We start from the raw sequence: 19,254 nt of genomic DNA, 5'->3' as shown, positions 1-19,254 counted from the left end.
GTGTATCAGTATGACTGACTTCCCATAGTCTCTCCATCTTTGACTCTTCCTCTCTCTCTTCATCTTTGTCAATTTTCATAGAGATGGAGTTTTTTAATTTGCATTTTTCTTACTCTTATTGATTTTTAACATGTTTTCACATGGTTACTTATAATTTGCATATCTTTTGAGAACTCTATTCTTTGATATCAGGAAGTGGCTCTATATCTTATATATTTGTGTCAGTTCATACATGTATTTTATTTTTTTTAATATTTGTTGATTTATTGATTTAAAGTTTTCAACATTCATTTCCACAAGATTTTGGGTTTCAAATGTTCTCCCCATCTTTTCCCTCTACCCACCCCAAGACAGCATGCATTCTGATTACCCCTTCCTTCCCTTCCTTCTATTATATTTCTCCCTTCTCTTATCCCCATCCCCTCTATTTTCTTGTAAGGCAAGATAGATTTCTATACCCCATTGCTGGTATATCTCATTTCCCAGTTGCATGTAAAAACAATTTTTAACATTCTTTTTCAAAACTCCACATTTTTTAAAACAACCTCTCTCCTTTCTTCCCTCCCTATTCATTCCCACTGAGAAGGCAAGCAATTCAATATGGGCTATATATGTGTAGTTTTGCTAAAGACTTCCATAATAGTCATGTTGTGAAAGACTATATTTCCCTAAAAGTGTTTACTTCTAATTACTCCCTCCTCCCATTTGCCCTCCCTTCTATCATCCCTTCCCACCTCCTGCTTATCCTCTTCTCCCCTACTTTCCTGAAGTGTAAGATAAATTTTCATAGCAAATTGAGTGTACATGTTATTCCCTCCTTAAGCCACATGTGATGAGAGTAAGGTTCACTTTTCCCATCTTACCTCCCTCCTTTTCCCTTCCATTGAAAAAGCTTTTTCTTGCCTCTTTTATGTGAGAGAGAATTTGCCCCATTCTTTTTCTCCTTTTCTCCTCCCAATATATTCTTCTCTCACTCCTTAATTTTATTTTTTAGACGTCATCCCTTCCCATTCAGCTCAGCCTGTGCCCTCTATCTATATTGATATAATCCCTCCAACTACCCAAATACTGAGAAAATTCTCAATAGTTACAAATATTATCTTTCCATATAGGAATGTAAACAGTTCAGCTTTAGTAAGGCCCTTATCATTTCTCTTTCCTGTTTACCTTTTCATGTTTCTCTTCATTCTTGTGTTTGAAAGTAAAATTTTCTATTCAGTTCTGGTCTTTTCCTCAAGAATGCTTAAAATCTCTCTATTTCATTGAATGACCATTTTTCCCCTTAAGTATTATACTCAGTTTTGCTGGGTAGGGGATTCTTGGTTTTAATCCTAGTTCCTTTGACTTCTGGAATATCATATTTCAAGCCCTTCAATCCGTTAATGTAGAAGCTGCTAGATCTTATGTTATCATGTTTGTATTTCCACAATACTCAAATTGTTTCTTTCTGTCTGCTTGCAATATTTTCTCCTTGACCAGGGAGCTCTGGAATTTGACTACAATATTCCTAGGAGTTTTCCCTTGGGGATCTCTTTCAGGAGACGATCAGTGAATTCTTTCAATATTTATTATACCCTCTGGTTTCTAAAATATCAGGGCAGTTTTCCTTGATAATTTCTTGAAAGATGATATCTTGGCTCTTTTTTTTATCATGGCTTTCAGGTAGTCCCATGATTTTTAAATTGTCTCTCCTGGACCTATATTCCAAGTCAGTTCTTTTAATGAGATATTTCACATTGTCTGCTATTTTTTCATTCCTTTGGTTTTGTTTTATAATTTCTTGATTTTTCATAAAGTCATTAGCTTCCATCTGCCCCATTCTAATCTTTAAAGAATTATTTCCTTCAGAGAGCTTTGGATCTCCTTTTCCATCTGGTCAATTCTGCTTTTTAGGACATTGTTCTCTTCATTGGCCTTTTGGATGTTTTTTGTCATTTGGGTTAGTCTATTTTTTAGTGTTATTTTCTTCAGAATTTTTGGGGGTCTCCTTTAGCAAGCAGTTGACTCATTTTTCATATTTTTCTTGCATCACTCTCATTTCTCTTCCCAATTTTTGCTCTACTTCTCTTACTTGATTTTCAAAATCCTTTTTGAGCTCTTCTGTGGCCTGAGACCAATTCATATTTTTCTTGGAGGCTTTGGATAGAGGAGCTTTGACTTTATTGTCTTCTGTTTGCATGTTTTGGTCCTCTTTGTCACCAAAGTAAGATTCTATAGTCTGATTCTTTTTTGGGGGTTTTGCTCATTTCCCCAGTCATTCATTTGACTTTTGAGCTTTTCGTCAAGGTAGATCTCTGCTTCCAGAAGGGGTGAGGGTGTATTGTCAGTTGCTCAATTTCCCCGCAATCTATGGGCCCAGAGCTCCAGAAACAGTCACTGCTGATGCCTCTGCTGCTGCTGTGGGTTCCTCAGCCCTCTTCCGCCTCCACTACCCTGGAGCTGGGGCTAGACCACTCCACTCTCCCACATTGTTCCCACAGGCTTTTTCCACTGACCTACCAACTTGTCCTCAGCGTTTTGGGGTCATGAAGTCTGGAAATCACCACAGGTGCCCAAGATTCAGTCCCCCCAAGGCCTGCTCAGGTCCCATCTGTGCCACTGTGACTCATGCTGGACTGTGCCCTGCCCCCACTGTGGTACAATAGACACTTCCTAGCAACCTTCCAGGCTGTCTTGGGTTGGAGATTTGCTTCACTTCATCATTCTATGGGTTCTGCAGCTAGAGCCATTTTTTACAGGTATTTGAGTGGGTTTGGGAGCTTCACTCTAGAAAATCCACACTGTTACTCCACCATCTTGGCTCCCACACTCAAACCTTCTTACAAAAACTCAGCCCCCTCACCATGTACTTTAGATATCATACTTTCATCAATAATGTCTGAGGTAAAGAATTTTCCTGCTCCACAGTTTCTCTTCTAATTCTGTCTTTATTGATTTTCGTCATGCAAATGCTTTTTTAAAAGACTGATTTAGTAAAATAGTTATCCTTTATGATCTCTTCTATCTAATGCTTATCACAGTACCTTGTAACACTTAATAAATGTCTGTTGACTGACTATCTTTTAAGTAAGAAATCTCTCTTTATATAGTTATGAATGGTACCTGGTCTTATTCTCTTCTAATTTTTTTTTTTTTTTGGTGCAACTTAAATTCTGGTCATATAGTTTGAACTAATTGTGGTAGAAAGTATAAAATGGTGGATTAAGCCCAATTTCTGCAAAACTACTTTCTAGTTTTCCCAAAAATCTTTGTCTGATAGGGAACGCTTCTTCCAATGGTAGTTGCAGCTCATAATTAAGTTTCTCCATTAAAATTTGTTGTTCTTAGCAATAGTTATAGGACTGGACTCACTCCCTGCAATGGGGCTTATTTTCATCAATCTCTGTCACTGTGTTCTGTCCTTTTTCTCTCTTTATCTGTCTATATGTGTACAGACATATCTGTCCAATTGATCTATTGGCTATAGATAGATTAGAGAGAGAGAGACAGACAGACAGACAACTGATATAATTCACAGGGAACTTTTTTTTAGCACCTCCTATACTTCCTGTGGGAAAAAAACTAAATTATTAAGTTAAGCAATCACATGCTAGTTTGACAAATATGTTGAAAGATGGCAGGAGTGTTTGCCATAACAAACATCACTCTTTAATATTCATAATGGCAGAGCAAGCACAGAATGTAGTATTTACATTTATCCCCAGCAAATATCCAAATTCAGTTAGACACACACTACATTATACATTTATATATACATTTATGTCTAAGCAGTATATCATAGCTCAGTGGGAAGAAGATCCAGTTCAAGAGTTATTTTATTAACCCCATAGTTTTAAATCACACCCATTTCTTCACCAAAAAAAAATTAGTGGTACCTCAACATGTGATTGAGAAGGGAAGTTTTCTTTTTCTTAGAAGAACTCTCATCCCATCAGTAACTATTTTGGAGGTATATTGTGGATCCAGTCTTAGGTTCTTGATTTTCCTGTTCTACTGTATGCATCTTCCAGATAGATAGATAGATAGATAGATAGATAGATAGATAGATAGATAGATAGATCTCAGAAATCATCTTTTAATCCAGTTAAGTTAACCTCTTTTAAGGATCTACTATGTGCCTTGACACACAATCCTTGACTGTAAGGTCAAGGATTCCCCTGAAGAGTATAAACACAAATACACAGAAAAGTAAAATACAAACTATAGCATGTGTTAAGAACATCAGTAGGAAGCACTGAAAATTTTTAGCAGGAAAATTACATGATCAAGCCTTTGCCTTAGAAAAAGCATTTTTGCTTTTTATTTTTATTATCACTATTTGAAGAATGGATTGGAGAAGCTGGAGACAGGGAGACTCATTAGAAGGCAATTAGGATAATCCAGATGAGAAATGATAAGACCTTTTACTAGAGTGATGGCCATATGTGTGGAGAAAGGAGAACAGATTCAAGAAATGTTGTGGAGATGGAATCAAAAGGACTTGGGAACTGATTAAATGTGGGAAGTAAAGAAAAGGGAGATGCAAAGATGACTCCAAAGTTGTAATATCATGAAGAAGTTGGGAAGATAAATTAATTGAGGGTCAAAGATGTTGAGTCAAATTTAGACATCTTGAAATTGAGATACCAGCAGGTCATGCAGGTGGACAGTTCCCCTAGGTAGTTGGCAGCGTGGGATTGAAGCTCAAAGAAGAGATTGCATAGTTGTGTACAGCTAAGTTCCAATCCATGCAAATAATGAATCCTATTAAATGATCACATTATTCAAATCCATACTATTTGAAATTATAATTATATATGTAAAGTATGATAATTGGTTCATGTCCAATGGAAATATATAGGGTGAATCAATACTGGGAAAGTAGGTAGTTAACTCTGTCATTATTAAAAAGCTTCCCACACATTCTAACTTTTCTGTGGGATGGGAAAAGTGAGGTGTATATTCAGGAGTCTTTCCTGTTAAGGAAGCCATTAATCAGTTTCTCTAGTTGAGGATGTTTCAAGAGAAACACCAGAGTTTGTGCCCAGGAGATACACACTCCTTTCTTCCAGTCTTTTCCACAACCATTCCACTTCAAGAATGAACTTTGCTATAACCATCTCTAACAAAATTCTGTTGTGTTTGGCCTGCTCTTTACTGTATATGAGAAATAGTTTCCTTTCCTGCTGGAACATATCTGCTACCACTGGCTTCTCTTTTGCTACATTCTTGTATACACTATAGCACTTACGTTACAAGATTGTTATGAGAATCAACTGAAATCATGTATGCAAGGTACTTTGAAAAACATCAAAGTGCTATATTAATGTTAGAGTTTCTTATTATCAGCATTACTGTTATCATCATGATTTTGGTCATAGACAAGATATTCCATTTTGTAGAGGAGGTAGGACAGATTTGTCATTTGATTAGCATAGGGGACACCCAGAGTAGAAAGTCCTTCCACAAATCCAGCAAATCCACAAATTCATCTGTAATTTAGTCTTAGAGAGTTGCCTGGGAGCACTGAGAGGTTAACCCACTTACCCATAATAACATAGCTACTGGGTGTCAGACACAGGACAGGACTTCCTAAATGTGAGCCTAACCCTCTAGATACTATACCACACTACAACCCCTCACTTTGTTCCAGATGCCCTAGTCACTAGTGATGACCTCTAGTTAGAACAGAACATAAAGGAGAACAATAACCTCCATAGTCTCACAGTCTAGAAGCTAATCTATTTGTTTCCTATATATGACTTCCTTCCTGCTGAGATTTTTACATATTCAGTTCCCTGTATTTTGAGGAACTCTCCATCTCAGCCACTGTATATCTTAGACATTATTTTAAATTTGCATTTGTATCATCTTCACAAAGAAAACATTTAAGAAACACCAGCGTATTCCCTAATTGATAAATGGTCAAAGAATATGAACAGGCAATTTTCAGAGGAAGAAATTAAAGATATCTATAATCATATGAAAAAATGCTCTAAATCGCTTTTGATTAGAGATGCAAATCAAAACAACTCCGAGGTACCACATCATACCTATCAGATTGGCAAACATGACAGAACAGGAAGATGATAAATGTTGGAGAGGATGTGGGAGAATTAGAACACTAATTCATTTGTTGGTGGAGCTGTGAGCTGATCCAACCATTCTGGAGAGCAATTTGGTGCATACCCTTTGACCCAGCAATATCGCTTCTAGGACTATATCCCCAAGAGATCATAAAAATAGGAAAGGGTCCCACATATACAAAAATATTTATAGAACCTCTCTTTATGGTGGCCAAAAACTGAAAATCAAGGGGGATGCCCATCCATTAGGGAATGGCTGAATAAATTATGGTATATGAATGTAATGGAATACTATTGTGCTATAAGAAATTATGAACAGAAAGATTTCAGAGAGACATGGAAAGACTTATGATCTGATGCTGAGCAAAAGAAGCAGAGCCAGGAGAACCTTGTGCACAGCAACAACTACAGTGTGCAAGAGCTTTTTTCTGGTAGATGTGGATCTTCGTAGCAATGCAAGGACTTAAAAAAATTCCCAGTGGTCTTTAAGGCAAAATGCCTTCGACAGCCAGATAAAGAACTATGGAATTCAGATGCAGAATGTAACAGATCATTTTTGCGTGTGTGTATTACGTTTTGCTTTGTTATATGATTTCTCCCATTCATTATAATTCTTCTACACAACATGACTATAGTGAAAATGTATTTAACAGGAATGTATATGTAGAACCTATATAAAATTGTATGTCATCTCGGGAAGAGAGGGAGGAGGTAGTGGGAAAAAATCTAAGTTATATGGTAGTGATTGTAGAACACTGAAAATAAATAAAATTAATATAAAAAATAAAATAATTTTAAAAAAGAAACGCCAGCATAGCAGCTTCATAATCAATACCCATAGTATTCTACCTCTCCACCAAAAGACATTCATCGTTTCTCACAATGCAGTAATATTCCATTATATTCATATGTTCCAGTTGGTTCATGATTTCCCAGTCAATGGCACCTATTTTGTTTTTAATATTTTACTAACACAAAAAGTATTATTATCAATATTTTTATATATAAGGACCCTGTCTTTTTGTCTTTGATTCCTTTGGGGTGCAAATCTGGGCTAAAAGAACATTGTTAACTTTTCTTGAATAATTACAGATTGTTTTCCAGCATGATAAGAACTTTTGTTTTTGGCTTGCTCATTCATTTTGAGCTTACTCTTGTATTTGGTGTAAAGTGTGGGTCCAAGTCTAGTATCTGCCAAACTTTTCCTGTTTTCCCACTAATTCTTGTTCAGTATCCCATCTCTTCTTCATACTCTCCATACTTGGCTAGGTCTTCACTCTCTACAAATGTGCTCAGGTAGCTCCTAGTATTAAAAAAATTTTTCTTGACCCAACCATCTCCATATTGTATATCTCCTTTCCTTGCTGCTAAACTCCTAAAAAGAATTGCCTTTACTCATTGCCTCCTTTTCTTCACCATTTTGCTTCTCAGCCCCTTGCAATATGACTTTTGACCCTACTACTCTATTGAATTTACTTTAGTAGAAGTCACTGATGATACCTTAAGTCAAAAATTCCTTTCAGTCTTCATCCCCCTTTCTCTTTCTTCACCTTTCAATGCTATTTTCCAACCTCTGCTTCCAGATAAACTTTATCTTGCTCTTCATGATACTGCTCCCAATTCCTTTTCTCTTTTGCTAGTTCATTATCCTTCTCCTTCTCCATGCATGAGCATCCTCCAAGGTTCAGTCCAGAGCCCCCTTCCCTTTTCTTTCTATGTTCTCTTCCTTAGTGACATAATCTGCTCCCAAGGGTTTCATCACCACCTTAATAAATTCAGATTTAATATATCTCCCTTGGGTCACAATCCCATGTCTCCCAACTGCCACTGGATTTTCTTACCTGAGTATGATGCACACACCTCAAATTCATCATGCCCACAACTGAACTCATAGATTTCTTCCATCACCCTTCTAACTTGCCTGTTTCCTGTGGTGGTACAACCATCTTTCCAGTCACCTGGATTTGAAACTTTTGAGTCATGTTAAATTTTCCCCTCTTTGTCAACTCCTAGCACTATTCCATCACCAAGTCTTGTCATTCCATCTTTGCAGCATTTCTCATGTGTCTCCTTCTCTTCATTCAAACAGCCACCAACATGGTTCACATCTTTTTTATTTCTCACATTAACTGTTACAGTCTCTCTATTCATCATGCCAACCTTCATGCAGCTGTCAAAATAATTGTTTTAAGATTCAGGTTTTTCTGTTTGATAAACCCAAGGACCCCAGCTTCTGGGATAAGAACTCATTGTTTGACAAAAATTGCTGGGAAAACTGGATAACAGTGTGGCAGAAATTAGGCATAGACCCATACCTGACACCGTACACAAGAATAAAGTCCAAATGGGTACATGATTTAGGTATAAAGATTGATACCATGAATAAACTGGAGAAGCAAGGAATAGTGTATTTATCAGATCTATGGAGAAGGGAAGAATTCTTTACTAAAGGAGAGATAGAAAGCATTATGAAATGCAAAATGGATAACTTTGATTACATTAAACTGAGAAGTTTTTGCACAACCAAACCCAATGCAACCAAAATCCAGAGGGATGTAGTAAATTGGGAAAGAATTTTTACAGCTAAGCTCGGGGATAAAGGCCTCATTTCTAGAATATATAGAGAACTGACTCATATGTATAATCATACAAGTCATTCCCCAATTGATAAATAGTCAAAGGATATGAACAGGCAATTTTCAGAGGAAGAAATTAAAGATATCTATAATCATATGAAAAAATGCTCTAAATCACTATTGATTAGAGAGATGCAAATCAAAACAACTCTGAGGTACCACATCACACCTATAAGATTGGCAAACATGACAGAACAAGAAAATGATAAATGCTGGAAAGGATGTGGGAGAGTTGGAACACTAATTCATTGTTGGTGGAGCTGCGAGCACATCCAACCATTCTGGAGAGCAATTTGGAACTATGCCCAAAGGGCTACAAAAATGTGCATACCCTTTGACCCAGCAATATCGCTACTAGGACTATATCCCCAAGAGATCATAAAAATGGGAAAGGGTCCCACACGTACAAAAATATTTATAGCAGCACTCTATGTAGTTGCCAAAAACTGGAAGTCAAGGGGATGTCCATCAATTGGGGAATGGCTGAATAAATTATGGTATATGAATGTAATGGAGTACTATTGTGCCATAAGAAATGATGAACAAGAAGACTTCAGAGAGGCCTGGAAGGACTTATATGACCTGATGCTGAGTGAAAGGAGCAGAACCAGGAGAACTTTGTGCACAGCAACGACCACAGTGTGCGAGAGTTTTTTCTGGTAGACTTGGAATTTTGTAATAACGCAAAAACTTCTTATAAAAAAAAAAAATCCCAATGGTGGATCTCAAGGCAAAATGCCTTCCACACTCAGAGAAAGAAATATGGAAGTCATTCACAAAATGTAGCAGATCATGTTTGTGTATGTGTATGTGTTTGTGTATCATGTTTTGATTTGTTATATGATTTCTTTCATTTATTTTAGTCTGACTACATAGCATGACTATAGTGAAAATATACTCAATAGGAAAGTATATGTAGAACCTATACAAAATTGTATGCAGTCGTGGGGAGGGAGGGGGGTAGTAGGAGGTAGGTGTGGGGGGGATAAAATCTCAATTGTATGGCAGTGATTGTTAAACATTAAAAAATAATAATAAAAAAATAAAAAAAAAAGATTCAGGTTGGAATTAGTCACCAGAAGAGTGACTAATTCCAACCTAAATCTTAAAACAATTATTTATTGCCCTAGGATAAGATCTAGACTTTTCGGCCTGTCACTTTAAGTCCTTTATAATATCATTCCAATTCATTTTTCTGGCTTTATTTCACATCCTTTTTATATGCCATACTTTACAGCCAAATTGGGCTACTAGTTGGTCCCTATGCTCAGTATGGTCAATAGTCATTTTTAAATGCCTACTAGTGCCATGGAGGCACATACTAGGCACTGACAATACAAATAAGAAAAAAGAAAGATAGCCTCTGCCATCAAGAAGCTTAGCATCTAATGGGGAAAGACAACACAGAAAAGGAAGCTTGAAAGCTAGGGTGGGAGCCATGTTAAATTATTCCCTTTTTGTCGCCTCCTAGCACCATTCCATCACCAAGTCTTATCATTCCACCTTTGCAGAAAGGGCTAGACAGATGGATCTCTAACCTCTACCTTCCATTTTGCTATCTGGAGACCTTGAGTTGTACAATTCAACTCTCCTCTCTGTACCAAAGATCTTGTTATCTTCTCCTTCCTCCTACCTCTACACCCTTTTCAAGCCAAGTGTGTCTTCTGGCGCCCTCTCCTCAGTACACACAGTTCTGGCCCCATCTGGGCCTATTATAGGCAGAATGAAGCATCTGAGTGATGAAGGGATGTAGTCAGTCCTTCATTTAGCTTGGGTGAGAGGGTGTGGTCGAAGACAACAAATATGTATATAATCATTAAAAAAAAAAGGTGGAGTACCAAGGCAGATGGGATGTTTCTCCTGCCTTCATGCACTTGTACAAGCATACTTGACAGATCTCTGAATTTGCACATCTTTCTCTTCTATCTTTGCTCAGTTCAAGTGCTGGATGAAGCCTTCTCTAATGCCCCAGCTGAAAGTCTTTTCTTCACTGACATTTCCCTAATGTGTTTCCCTGGATCTCTTCTTGTCATTCTCTTCCGTATATTTTATTAATCTTCATTAATGACAGTCCCCCCAATAGAATACAATCTCCCTAAAAGCAGGGACTATGTAATTTTTTATTATCTCCAGTACCTAAATAATTATCTTACATATAGTGGCATTAAATAATTCTTTACTGAATCTAATTGGTTAAAGTAGAAGGGATCCATTTAGTCTGATTTCTTATGAGAACCTCAGAACAGAAGTTGTTACTGCAGATAAGCTTCTGAGATATCTTTTGTTTGGTCCTCAGGTCTGTATCCTCCTACAAGTGGACAGGCATATATCAATGGCTTTGAAATCACAAGGGACATGTCTCAGATCCGAAAGAACCTGGGTTTATGCCCCCAGCACGACCTCTTGTTTGATTACTTGACAGTAGCAGAACATCTTTATTTCTTCGCTATGGTAATCCAAAGAGAAATTTTTTCCCTCTGTTCACATGGTTCTAAGAAACACCTCCCTTAGAATGTCATAAAATAGTATTCTCATAGATTTACAGCTGGAAAGGAACTTAGATGTCATCTATCCCAACCCCTCTACAAATAAATAACTGAGGCCCAGAGGAATTACTTGATTTTCCCAAGATTTAAAAGGTAGATCCTTCAAGCTCAAATCTTGCACTCTTTACAATGTATAGCACTGCCCTAATCTTGTTAAAACAAAGTAAGACCAGTGGGAAGGGAACATCTGAAACTAAAGCTGCTCTAAATTGTAGCATTGCAGTTGAAGGGAAGAGTATTGGGATCTAGGGTTGGAAGACAGATCCCAGCTCAGCTGTGTCACTTACTGAGAATAGGGCGAATTACTTCACTTTTATGGACCTCACTTTCATTGTCTGTAATATGAGAGTAAATTATTTCTAAGGTTTCTTCTAGTTCTAGCTCTTAAGATTCTTATTTAAATTTAGAAGACTACTTAAACACTCTCTCTTGGTATTTTAGCTGAAAGGACTTTCTAGAAAGAAGTTAAAAAGTGAAATTGATCACATGTTGACTATTTTTAACCTGGAAGAAAAGCGAAATTCATTTTCAAAATCACTGAGTGGAGGGATGAAGCGCAAACTCTCCATCAGTATTGCACTTGTAGGAGACTCTAAGGTACTGAATCTGGTCAAAATGATCCTTACTGTTGTCTGATTAGAAACATTAGCTTATGTAAAATTTAAGTGAGATATTATAAACATAATCTAACAAGGACTTCCAAAGATATGATTGGTGAAGAAAAATATTAATGGTCTGATATAAAGTTATGGGATTGGTATGGTAATAAGGCTTCCAAGGACTAGTTCTGACTTAGCATGAATTGCTTAGTGAGCCAGATGACTCAACCACTTTGTCCTTTACCTTATCCAGAAAAGTACAAAGCAAATCTAAGCTGGGCTCTGTGTATAGTAAGAGATGCCATGTATGATATAGAACCAGTTATCAATGTCACTAAGTTCTCTTTCGGGGTCTGTAGGTTGTGATGCTAGATGAACCTACATCTGGTATGGATTTGATCTCAAGAAGGGCTACCTGGAATCTCCTTCAGCAGCAGAAAAGTAGCCGTACCATCTTACTGACCACCCACCATATGGACGAGGCTGATCTGCTGGGTGATCGCATTGCCATCATGGCCAAGGGAGACCTGCAGTGCTGTGGCTCTTCGCTATTCCTCAAACATAAATATGGTCTCTCTGGTTTTCTCCCCTTTGTTCCTATTAATCTACTAATGTCAGACTAATCTTTCTTAGTTATGATTTTCATTATGAATTTTCTCAGTAAAACCAAACTAACAACTAAAATGATTTCCTATTTCCTATTGTATCATATTTAAATTCCTCTGCCTAACTTCATCTTCTGTTATCTGACTCCATTTGAACTCTCCAAACTTATTTACCACTATTTTTAAGAGATACTGTACTCTAGTAGAGTATATATTCTTTTCTAGTCAGGCAGATCAGATCACTGGCCTACATATATATCATGCTCATTTCTACCTAATGTATAGACATGCACTACCATCTCCAACATCTCAGCCCTTAGCCTTCCTTAGGTAGACCAATTCAAACACTTGCCTTAATGAAAGGATTTGGTTTATAGATCACTTTCATTTTAGTTCCTGGAATGTGCCCAGCATTCTTTTTGGAACCGATAGGGACAGGAAGCACATGGTCCTGTTTGTGAAGTCATTGCTTTAGAAGAGTTCAGCAATCTAGTTGGAGAGGCAAGACACATGAAGCAGTTACAACACGTTGTACAATTAGATGTTTATATTGTTTTGTAAGATTTTTAGAAAGATCTTTGTTAACTGGAGTAGTAGAGTAAGATTTTGTATTAGAGATAAGACTTGAACTATGCACTGTACAATAAATGGTGTTTGGGTTGTTAGAAGGGAGAGGAGTGGGCATTTCATGAAGAGGAAACAATATAAACAATGGATGGAGGTGAGAGTGGTCATGGTCTGTGAGTCATTACAGAAACCAGGCTGAAATAAATGGTTCCTAAAGGGGTAATAGTGGAAAATAAGGATAACAGAAATAACGTAATAGAAACCTAAGACTAGGTTATGACAGACTTAAAAGCTAAATTTGGATTTTATCATATTTCGTTCAGGAGGCAAGTGTGTGTTTTTAAGTAGAAGAGACATTATATATCCCATCATCACCAAGGCTTTCCTTATGCTTTAATATTAAAAAATTAGTGTTAAATTATTGCTATTAAAAATAACAGCTTGTAAAATCTATGCATTAGAAAACAGTTGTTCCCAATTAAAAGCAAGATAAAAAGAAATGCAACATATACATAAAAATCAGGAACCTTCTCACCAATCTTTTGCTAATATTAATCACTATTTAATTCTGTTTTAGATTTAGGATCTTATTAGCACAAACTTTGTATGTGACGTCATGAGAATGTGAATTCCCTAAGGAATAAAGTATAGAGAGAAAATAGCAAAGAGCTGAGAACTTAGCCTGAATCAGTATTTATTATTATGACATAAGAAAACGAAGAAAAAAAAAGATGGAGCTCTAGAAAAGAGAGAAAGAATATTAAGGAAATAAAGGGAAGAGATAATTTCCAAGAGTGGGGTGTTCAACAATACCTAATCAAAGGTGAAGGAGAATGAAGATTATGAAAAACCTTTCAGATTTATCAAGAAGGTCATTGCTGACCTTCAATAAAACAGTTTAAATTTAATGGGAGGGCAGGGAAGCAGAATAGGAGCTATATTACAGAAACTTTTCTTCCCCCAAAAAAATTCCACTTTCTGCTACCTCTACATCTAGCCAGGGGTACCTAGGTGGTACAGTGGATAGAGCACCAGTGCAGGAGTCAGGAGGACCTGAGTTCGAATCTCACCTCAGACACTTGACACTCATTAGCTGTGTGACCTTGAGCAAGTCACTTAATCCCAGTTGCCTCATCCTGGATCATCTCTAGTCATCCTGATGAATGTCACTGGATTCAGATGACTCTGGAGGAGAAGTGAGGCTGGTGACCTGCACAGCCCTCTCTCACTCAAAAAAAAAAAAAAACACGAAGTCAAGTGCAAGTCATGTCATTATTTCTCTGATGGCATGGTCTTCTTCAGCAACGAAGGACAAACACACGAACACACACACACACACACACACACACACACACACACACACATCTAGTCCCAGACACCAGATAGGTATTAATTCCTGAGAGCAAATAACCATAAGAAATATTTGCTCAAACCGCAAGATTATCTTCCCTACAAATGTAGGGAATGTCTTCTGTTCCAAAATTTAGCAATTCTAGGGTCTCATACCAAAAGACTTTTCCTTACCTGCTTGATTATGCACTCATGAAAATACTCTTTCTAGGTTAAGTCCTTTGTTTAACATTCACCATCTGAGGAGAAAAACTTGAGAGTAGCATTTAGAGGTTCTAAGAAAAATCTCTTTACAATTGTAGCCAAGTTACGTAGGACTCTCCAGTTCCCTTTTCCTTTGGAGCTGCCACGTATGATCTATCAAGGGTAATAGAAAAAGTAAAGCTTTCATTTAATTTTTTAAATTATTTCAGGTGCTGGATACCACTTGATCATGGTGAAGGATCCCGAATGTAAAGTAAAGAAAATTTCTCAACTGATTTATCGCTATGTACCAAATGCCAAAATGGAGAGTAATGTTGGAGCTGAGTTATCATTTATCCTACCCAAAGAGAATGCTGAAAGGTATGAATCCAAAGAGTGCTCAGCTGATGACATTCATACTTTAATTATTTAGTTACTTTTCCTGTATTTCTCAGGCTAGGCACCTGGGCATCTGCTGACCTCATTTGGGGTTTTCTTGGCAAAGATACTGGAGTGGTTTATCATTTCCTTCTCCAGCTCATTTTACAAATGAGGAAACTGAATCAAACAAGGTTAAGTGACTTGCCCAATGTCATAGAGTGTCCAGTGCCAGGTTTGAACTCACAAAGTTAAGTCTTTCTGACTCCAGGCCCAACACTCTATCTACTGTGCCACTCAGCAGCCCCCATTTCTGCCTTTACTTTGTGCCAAGAATAGGCACATTCGTTAAATTTTCTGACAGAAAATTTAAATGTTGAAAATTCATACTTAGAAAACTCCTTCTACATAGCAGCAGGTCACATGTCTTCCACACAAAAAAAAAATAGAAAAAAGTAACTGGATATAATACCATAAATCAGAAAGTAATTACTACTTTCTAGTGTATCTAGTTGTAACATTTTTCTTTCAGTGTGTCATGTATTGGGTTTCAATTTTCAATCCATTATGTACCAGGGATTTCTTAAATAGGAGAATTTAACCTACTCATCTTTATTTTTATTGTTGTTAAATGTGCTGATATTTTATCATCCTTTGTTTTTCTCTTTTTTGCTTAAATTAGTTCTTAAACTTTAATTTTGAACACCCTTCTAGTAGATATTGAAAATGTACTTTGTTGCTAAATCAGCAACTCTGCAGTCTCATTGTTATTAATTTTGATTTCCTTTTAAAAATGCTGTTTTTGTTCTTTGTTCTTCTTTTCTTTAGCCTTCCAATTCTTAGATTACCTAATATAATGTTTAATTTAACTCTGTAACTTTGTATCATTATTACTATGTCATTTAATATATTAATTGGATAAATGTCATAATATTCCTTTATTTCAGTCATTTTTAGTTGTGTCTTACTTTCCATGACCTCTTTTTGGGTTTCCTTGGCAAAGATAGTAGAGTGGTTTGCCATTTCCTTTTCCAGATCATTTTACAGATGAAAAACCAAGGTGAACAGGGTTAAGTGGCTTTCTCAGGGTCATGCAGCTAATAGGTAGGTGTCTGAGGCCAGATTTGAACTCAGGAAGAAAAGTCCTCCTGACTCTAGAGACCTGGCACTCTATCCACTGTGCCACCTAGCTGCCCCTAAATTATAAATTATCTGCTTTAATTTGTCCTTTGGAGTTTTTCATTCCTTTGGTAACTGTTTCCTCTATTTTTATAATTTGATATATTCTGATATAGCAGAACTTTTTAATAATTATTTTTAAGTTTTTGCTATTATTAGTAGTATTATTTGTTTCTCAAATAGCTGTTGTAGTTTCAGTGGTCCTGAAAAAAAAAAGGCATTACTCACTTATCTTCTCAGAAGTCTAGTTACCACCTTAGAAATAGGCCTTATGGTATGGAATACTGGAAGCCTTCATGCCACTCAAGTATATTTATGACTGATTTTGATAAATGATTCTATAGATAGGTTCTCTGAGAAAGTTCAGTTTTGAAATGTTGAGGCTTTCCTCAGTTTTATTTGAGATCTACAACTCATTACTAAACTTTGGAAATATTTGTAGATATGTTAGCTCATATTTATTCTGTAAAGGGGAATATTTGAGGTCTAGTACCAGAACTATTTCTTTACCAAATGAATTTTGTTTCCTGTGTGATCTAACTAAATTATCTGATTTTAACATTTCCTTAGACCCAAGCACACATAAATTTGTTAATAACAGTATTGCTGTTATATCACTGTATATTTCCTATCTTTGTTTCCCTAACTTGAGGGTCCTTCCTGTAGGTACTGCCTCATACAGACTAACCTCTTTGTACCTTAGTCAAGTAAGCTGTAAAATGAAATTAGATTAGATGAGCTCTAAAATCCTTTCCAAATCTAAATCTTAAGATCCTAGGAGTATAGGCTTCCTTTCATCTATCAAAGTTTCCCTCCTCATAAGAGTACCAGCCTTTCAGAGCAATCTTCTTAAATTCAACACAAGTTATTTTATTATAGCCATAAGGATTTATGAGGATACAGAGTGTAGACAGACAAGTATTTACAAGCATATAGATTTATATATAGATTCCAAATTCATCCATTTTGCTAAAGATCTCTCCAAACTGGATACAATTGTCTTAGCTATTCTAGTGCCACTTATTTCTGGTCCAGGGCTTTCTGTCAATGTTCATAGATTTTTTTATTCTTCTCTTAATTCTATCTTGAATAACTTTTCATGAGGACTAGATCCCAACTGTCTAGCCAGGCTGTTTAAGAAAGCAAGTCTTCCCTTGTCCCCAGATACTAGTGTTTCTAGCTCTTTCTGTAAGTATTCTATCTCCCTCTACAACAAAGCCCGACTTTTCCTTTGATGAGACTGAATCCATTTTTCTGTCCTGGATGAGACAGTGGTGACATCTATTTGCTTATTACACAGTTGCCTTTAACGAGGTATAGCTGCTTAGGTAGTTGGTTAAGGTAAGGTTCCACCAAAGTTGTTTATTATCTCCTTCTCCTATTATTTCATTACCTTTCTGGCTTAGAATGGATGCACAAACTTCAAGAGTGTTATAATGAAGAACTAATTAATTTTTGTCTAACCTATGAGGGAAAAATTAAAAGACTGGGACAAAATGTTAGAAATGCAACTACAATGAACCAGAATGGCACTTTTTCTTTCTCTTTGCCTTTTTCTAGGTTTGAACAATTATTTACTGAACTAGAAACGAATCAGAAAAATCTGGGCATTTCTAGCTATGGGGCTTCTGTTACAACTATGGAGGAAGTCTTCCTTAAGTGAGTAATTTGTGGGTATACCCAAGAAACCAATCCTTCCCTGCCCCTCTCCTGAATCATATATGGATTTAGGAATAAATCTTCATCTAACTGAAGCCAGAGTAATTTAAAGTATACTGATGCCATGTGTTAATTTTATTTGAAAAGACAAGTACTGGAAATTTTTAAGTTCCTTTCCCCTGGAATAGGAAGTGTTATGGGAAAAATATCACCTCTTTGAATTCATGTAGTAGGTTACTGCTGCCAAATAAATCTACCACAGAGCAGAGATTAAAGATTAAAAAATTAGGTGTTATTATGCTTAAGCACATGTTCAGGAGGTAGAAAAATAATGCTGAACAAAGATTGGAATTTCTGACAAACCTCTAAAAAGACCATTACATGAGAGAGACAAAGAAATAATTTTTTACATGAGACAGTCTCATGCATCCTCTTAAGCCATAAAAGTTGAACAAACTTAAACAGAATCATAACAGATCTGGTTAAACAGATTATATACATATATATATATATATATATATATATATATATATATATATATATATATATATATATGTGTGTGTGTGTGTGTGTGTGTGTGTGTATGTATATGTATAGATATATATAGAGATATGTTTATATAAACTAAGTCAAGTTAACAGATTGAGACTACATTCAGAAGCTTCACAATGGGCCAACTGAGAGGGGAGATTTACGTGCCTCAAAGTTAATTACAGAGTTAAAAACCAGTTGGGATCAAGTCCAATCATTTGAGGAAACCTTGACTCCCATTCCAGCTTCTTATCTGAAGAATATTGGAGACCTTAAGGAAATTTTCGCATCCCATAGGACAGGTTTCAGCCAGCTCAATAAACTTCTAACTAGGAGAAACAGCCTTGATCTACCACCCCCTACCTAAAAATAAAAATTAATAAAAGGAAGTTAAAAAATAAAAAATTCTCATAACAGAGTAAGAGTGAAGTGTAGAACTTTTAGAGAAATCAGAGCTCATAAATCCTGGAAACAGAGGATGATGACTTGGCAAATCTTATCCATTCTACCTCCACACATCTTACCTATGTTCTCTTTCTCCACTCACACGACATCCTACTGAGGCTTCACTCACTTCTCACCTAAACTTTTACATTAGCTTCCTGACTAGTCTCATGGCTCAGTGCTTTTCCCTCATGCATATATACATACATATACATACACATACATATACACATGTACATAAATGTGTATGTGTATGTGCATGTATGTACACACACATATATTTTATTCCCCATACAGCCACCAAAATAGTTTTTCTAAAGTATATTAACCATGATAGCCCCAATAGTCAATAAATGCCAGTGGCAATTACTCTGAAAATTAAACATAAAATCCTCTGTTGGACCTTTAAAACACTTTACAACATGGCCTCATGCTACCTTTCTAGCCTTCTTACATATTTCTCACTTCCACACACTCTGGATCCAACCAGATTGTCCTTACATTTCTCCACA

General features: G+C 36.4%; 1 protein-coding gene across 4 annotated transcripts in view; it reads left to right on the top strand.

The window, feature by feature from the left end:
- Nucleotides 1-19,254, top strand: part of LOC140497225 (phospholipid-transporting ATPase ABCA3-like) — a 192,015-nt gene that overhangs the window by 70,785 nt on the left and 101,976 nt on the right. For 3 of the 4 annotated variants that reach the window (XM_072597904.1, XM_072597902.1, XM_072597903.1), the window contains exons 14-18: nt 10,998-11,152; nt 11,689-11,844; nt 12,206-12,416; nt 14,782-14,932; nt 17,669-17,767. In XM_072597904.1, the coding sequence (XP_072454005.1) occupies nt 10,998-11,152; nt 11,689-11,844; nt 12,206-12,416; nt 14,782-14,932; nt 17,669-17,767 (772 nt within the window). The remainder of the gene's footprint in view (nt 1-10,997; nt 11,153-11,688; nt 11,845-12,205; nt 12,417-14,781; nt 14,933-17,668; nt 17,768-19,254) is intronic. The other variant, XM_072597905.1, reaches the window with a different exon arrangement.

The sequence above is a fragment of the Notamacropus eugenii genome, chromosome 3, assembly GCF_028372415.1.
Source record: "Notamacropus eugenii isolate mMacEug1 chromosome 3, mMacEug1.pri_v2, whole genome shotgun sequence".
In the NCBI taxonomy this organism is placed as follows: Eukaryota; Metazoa; Chordata; class Mammalia; order Diprotodontia; family Macropodidae; genus Notamacropus; species Notamacropus eugenii.
This window is presented reverse-complemented; position numbering and strand designations above follow the sequence as displayed.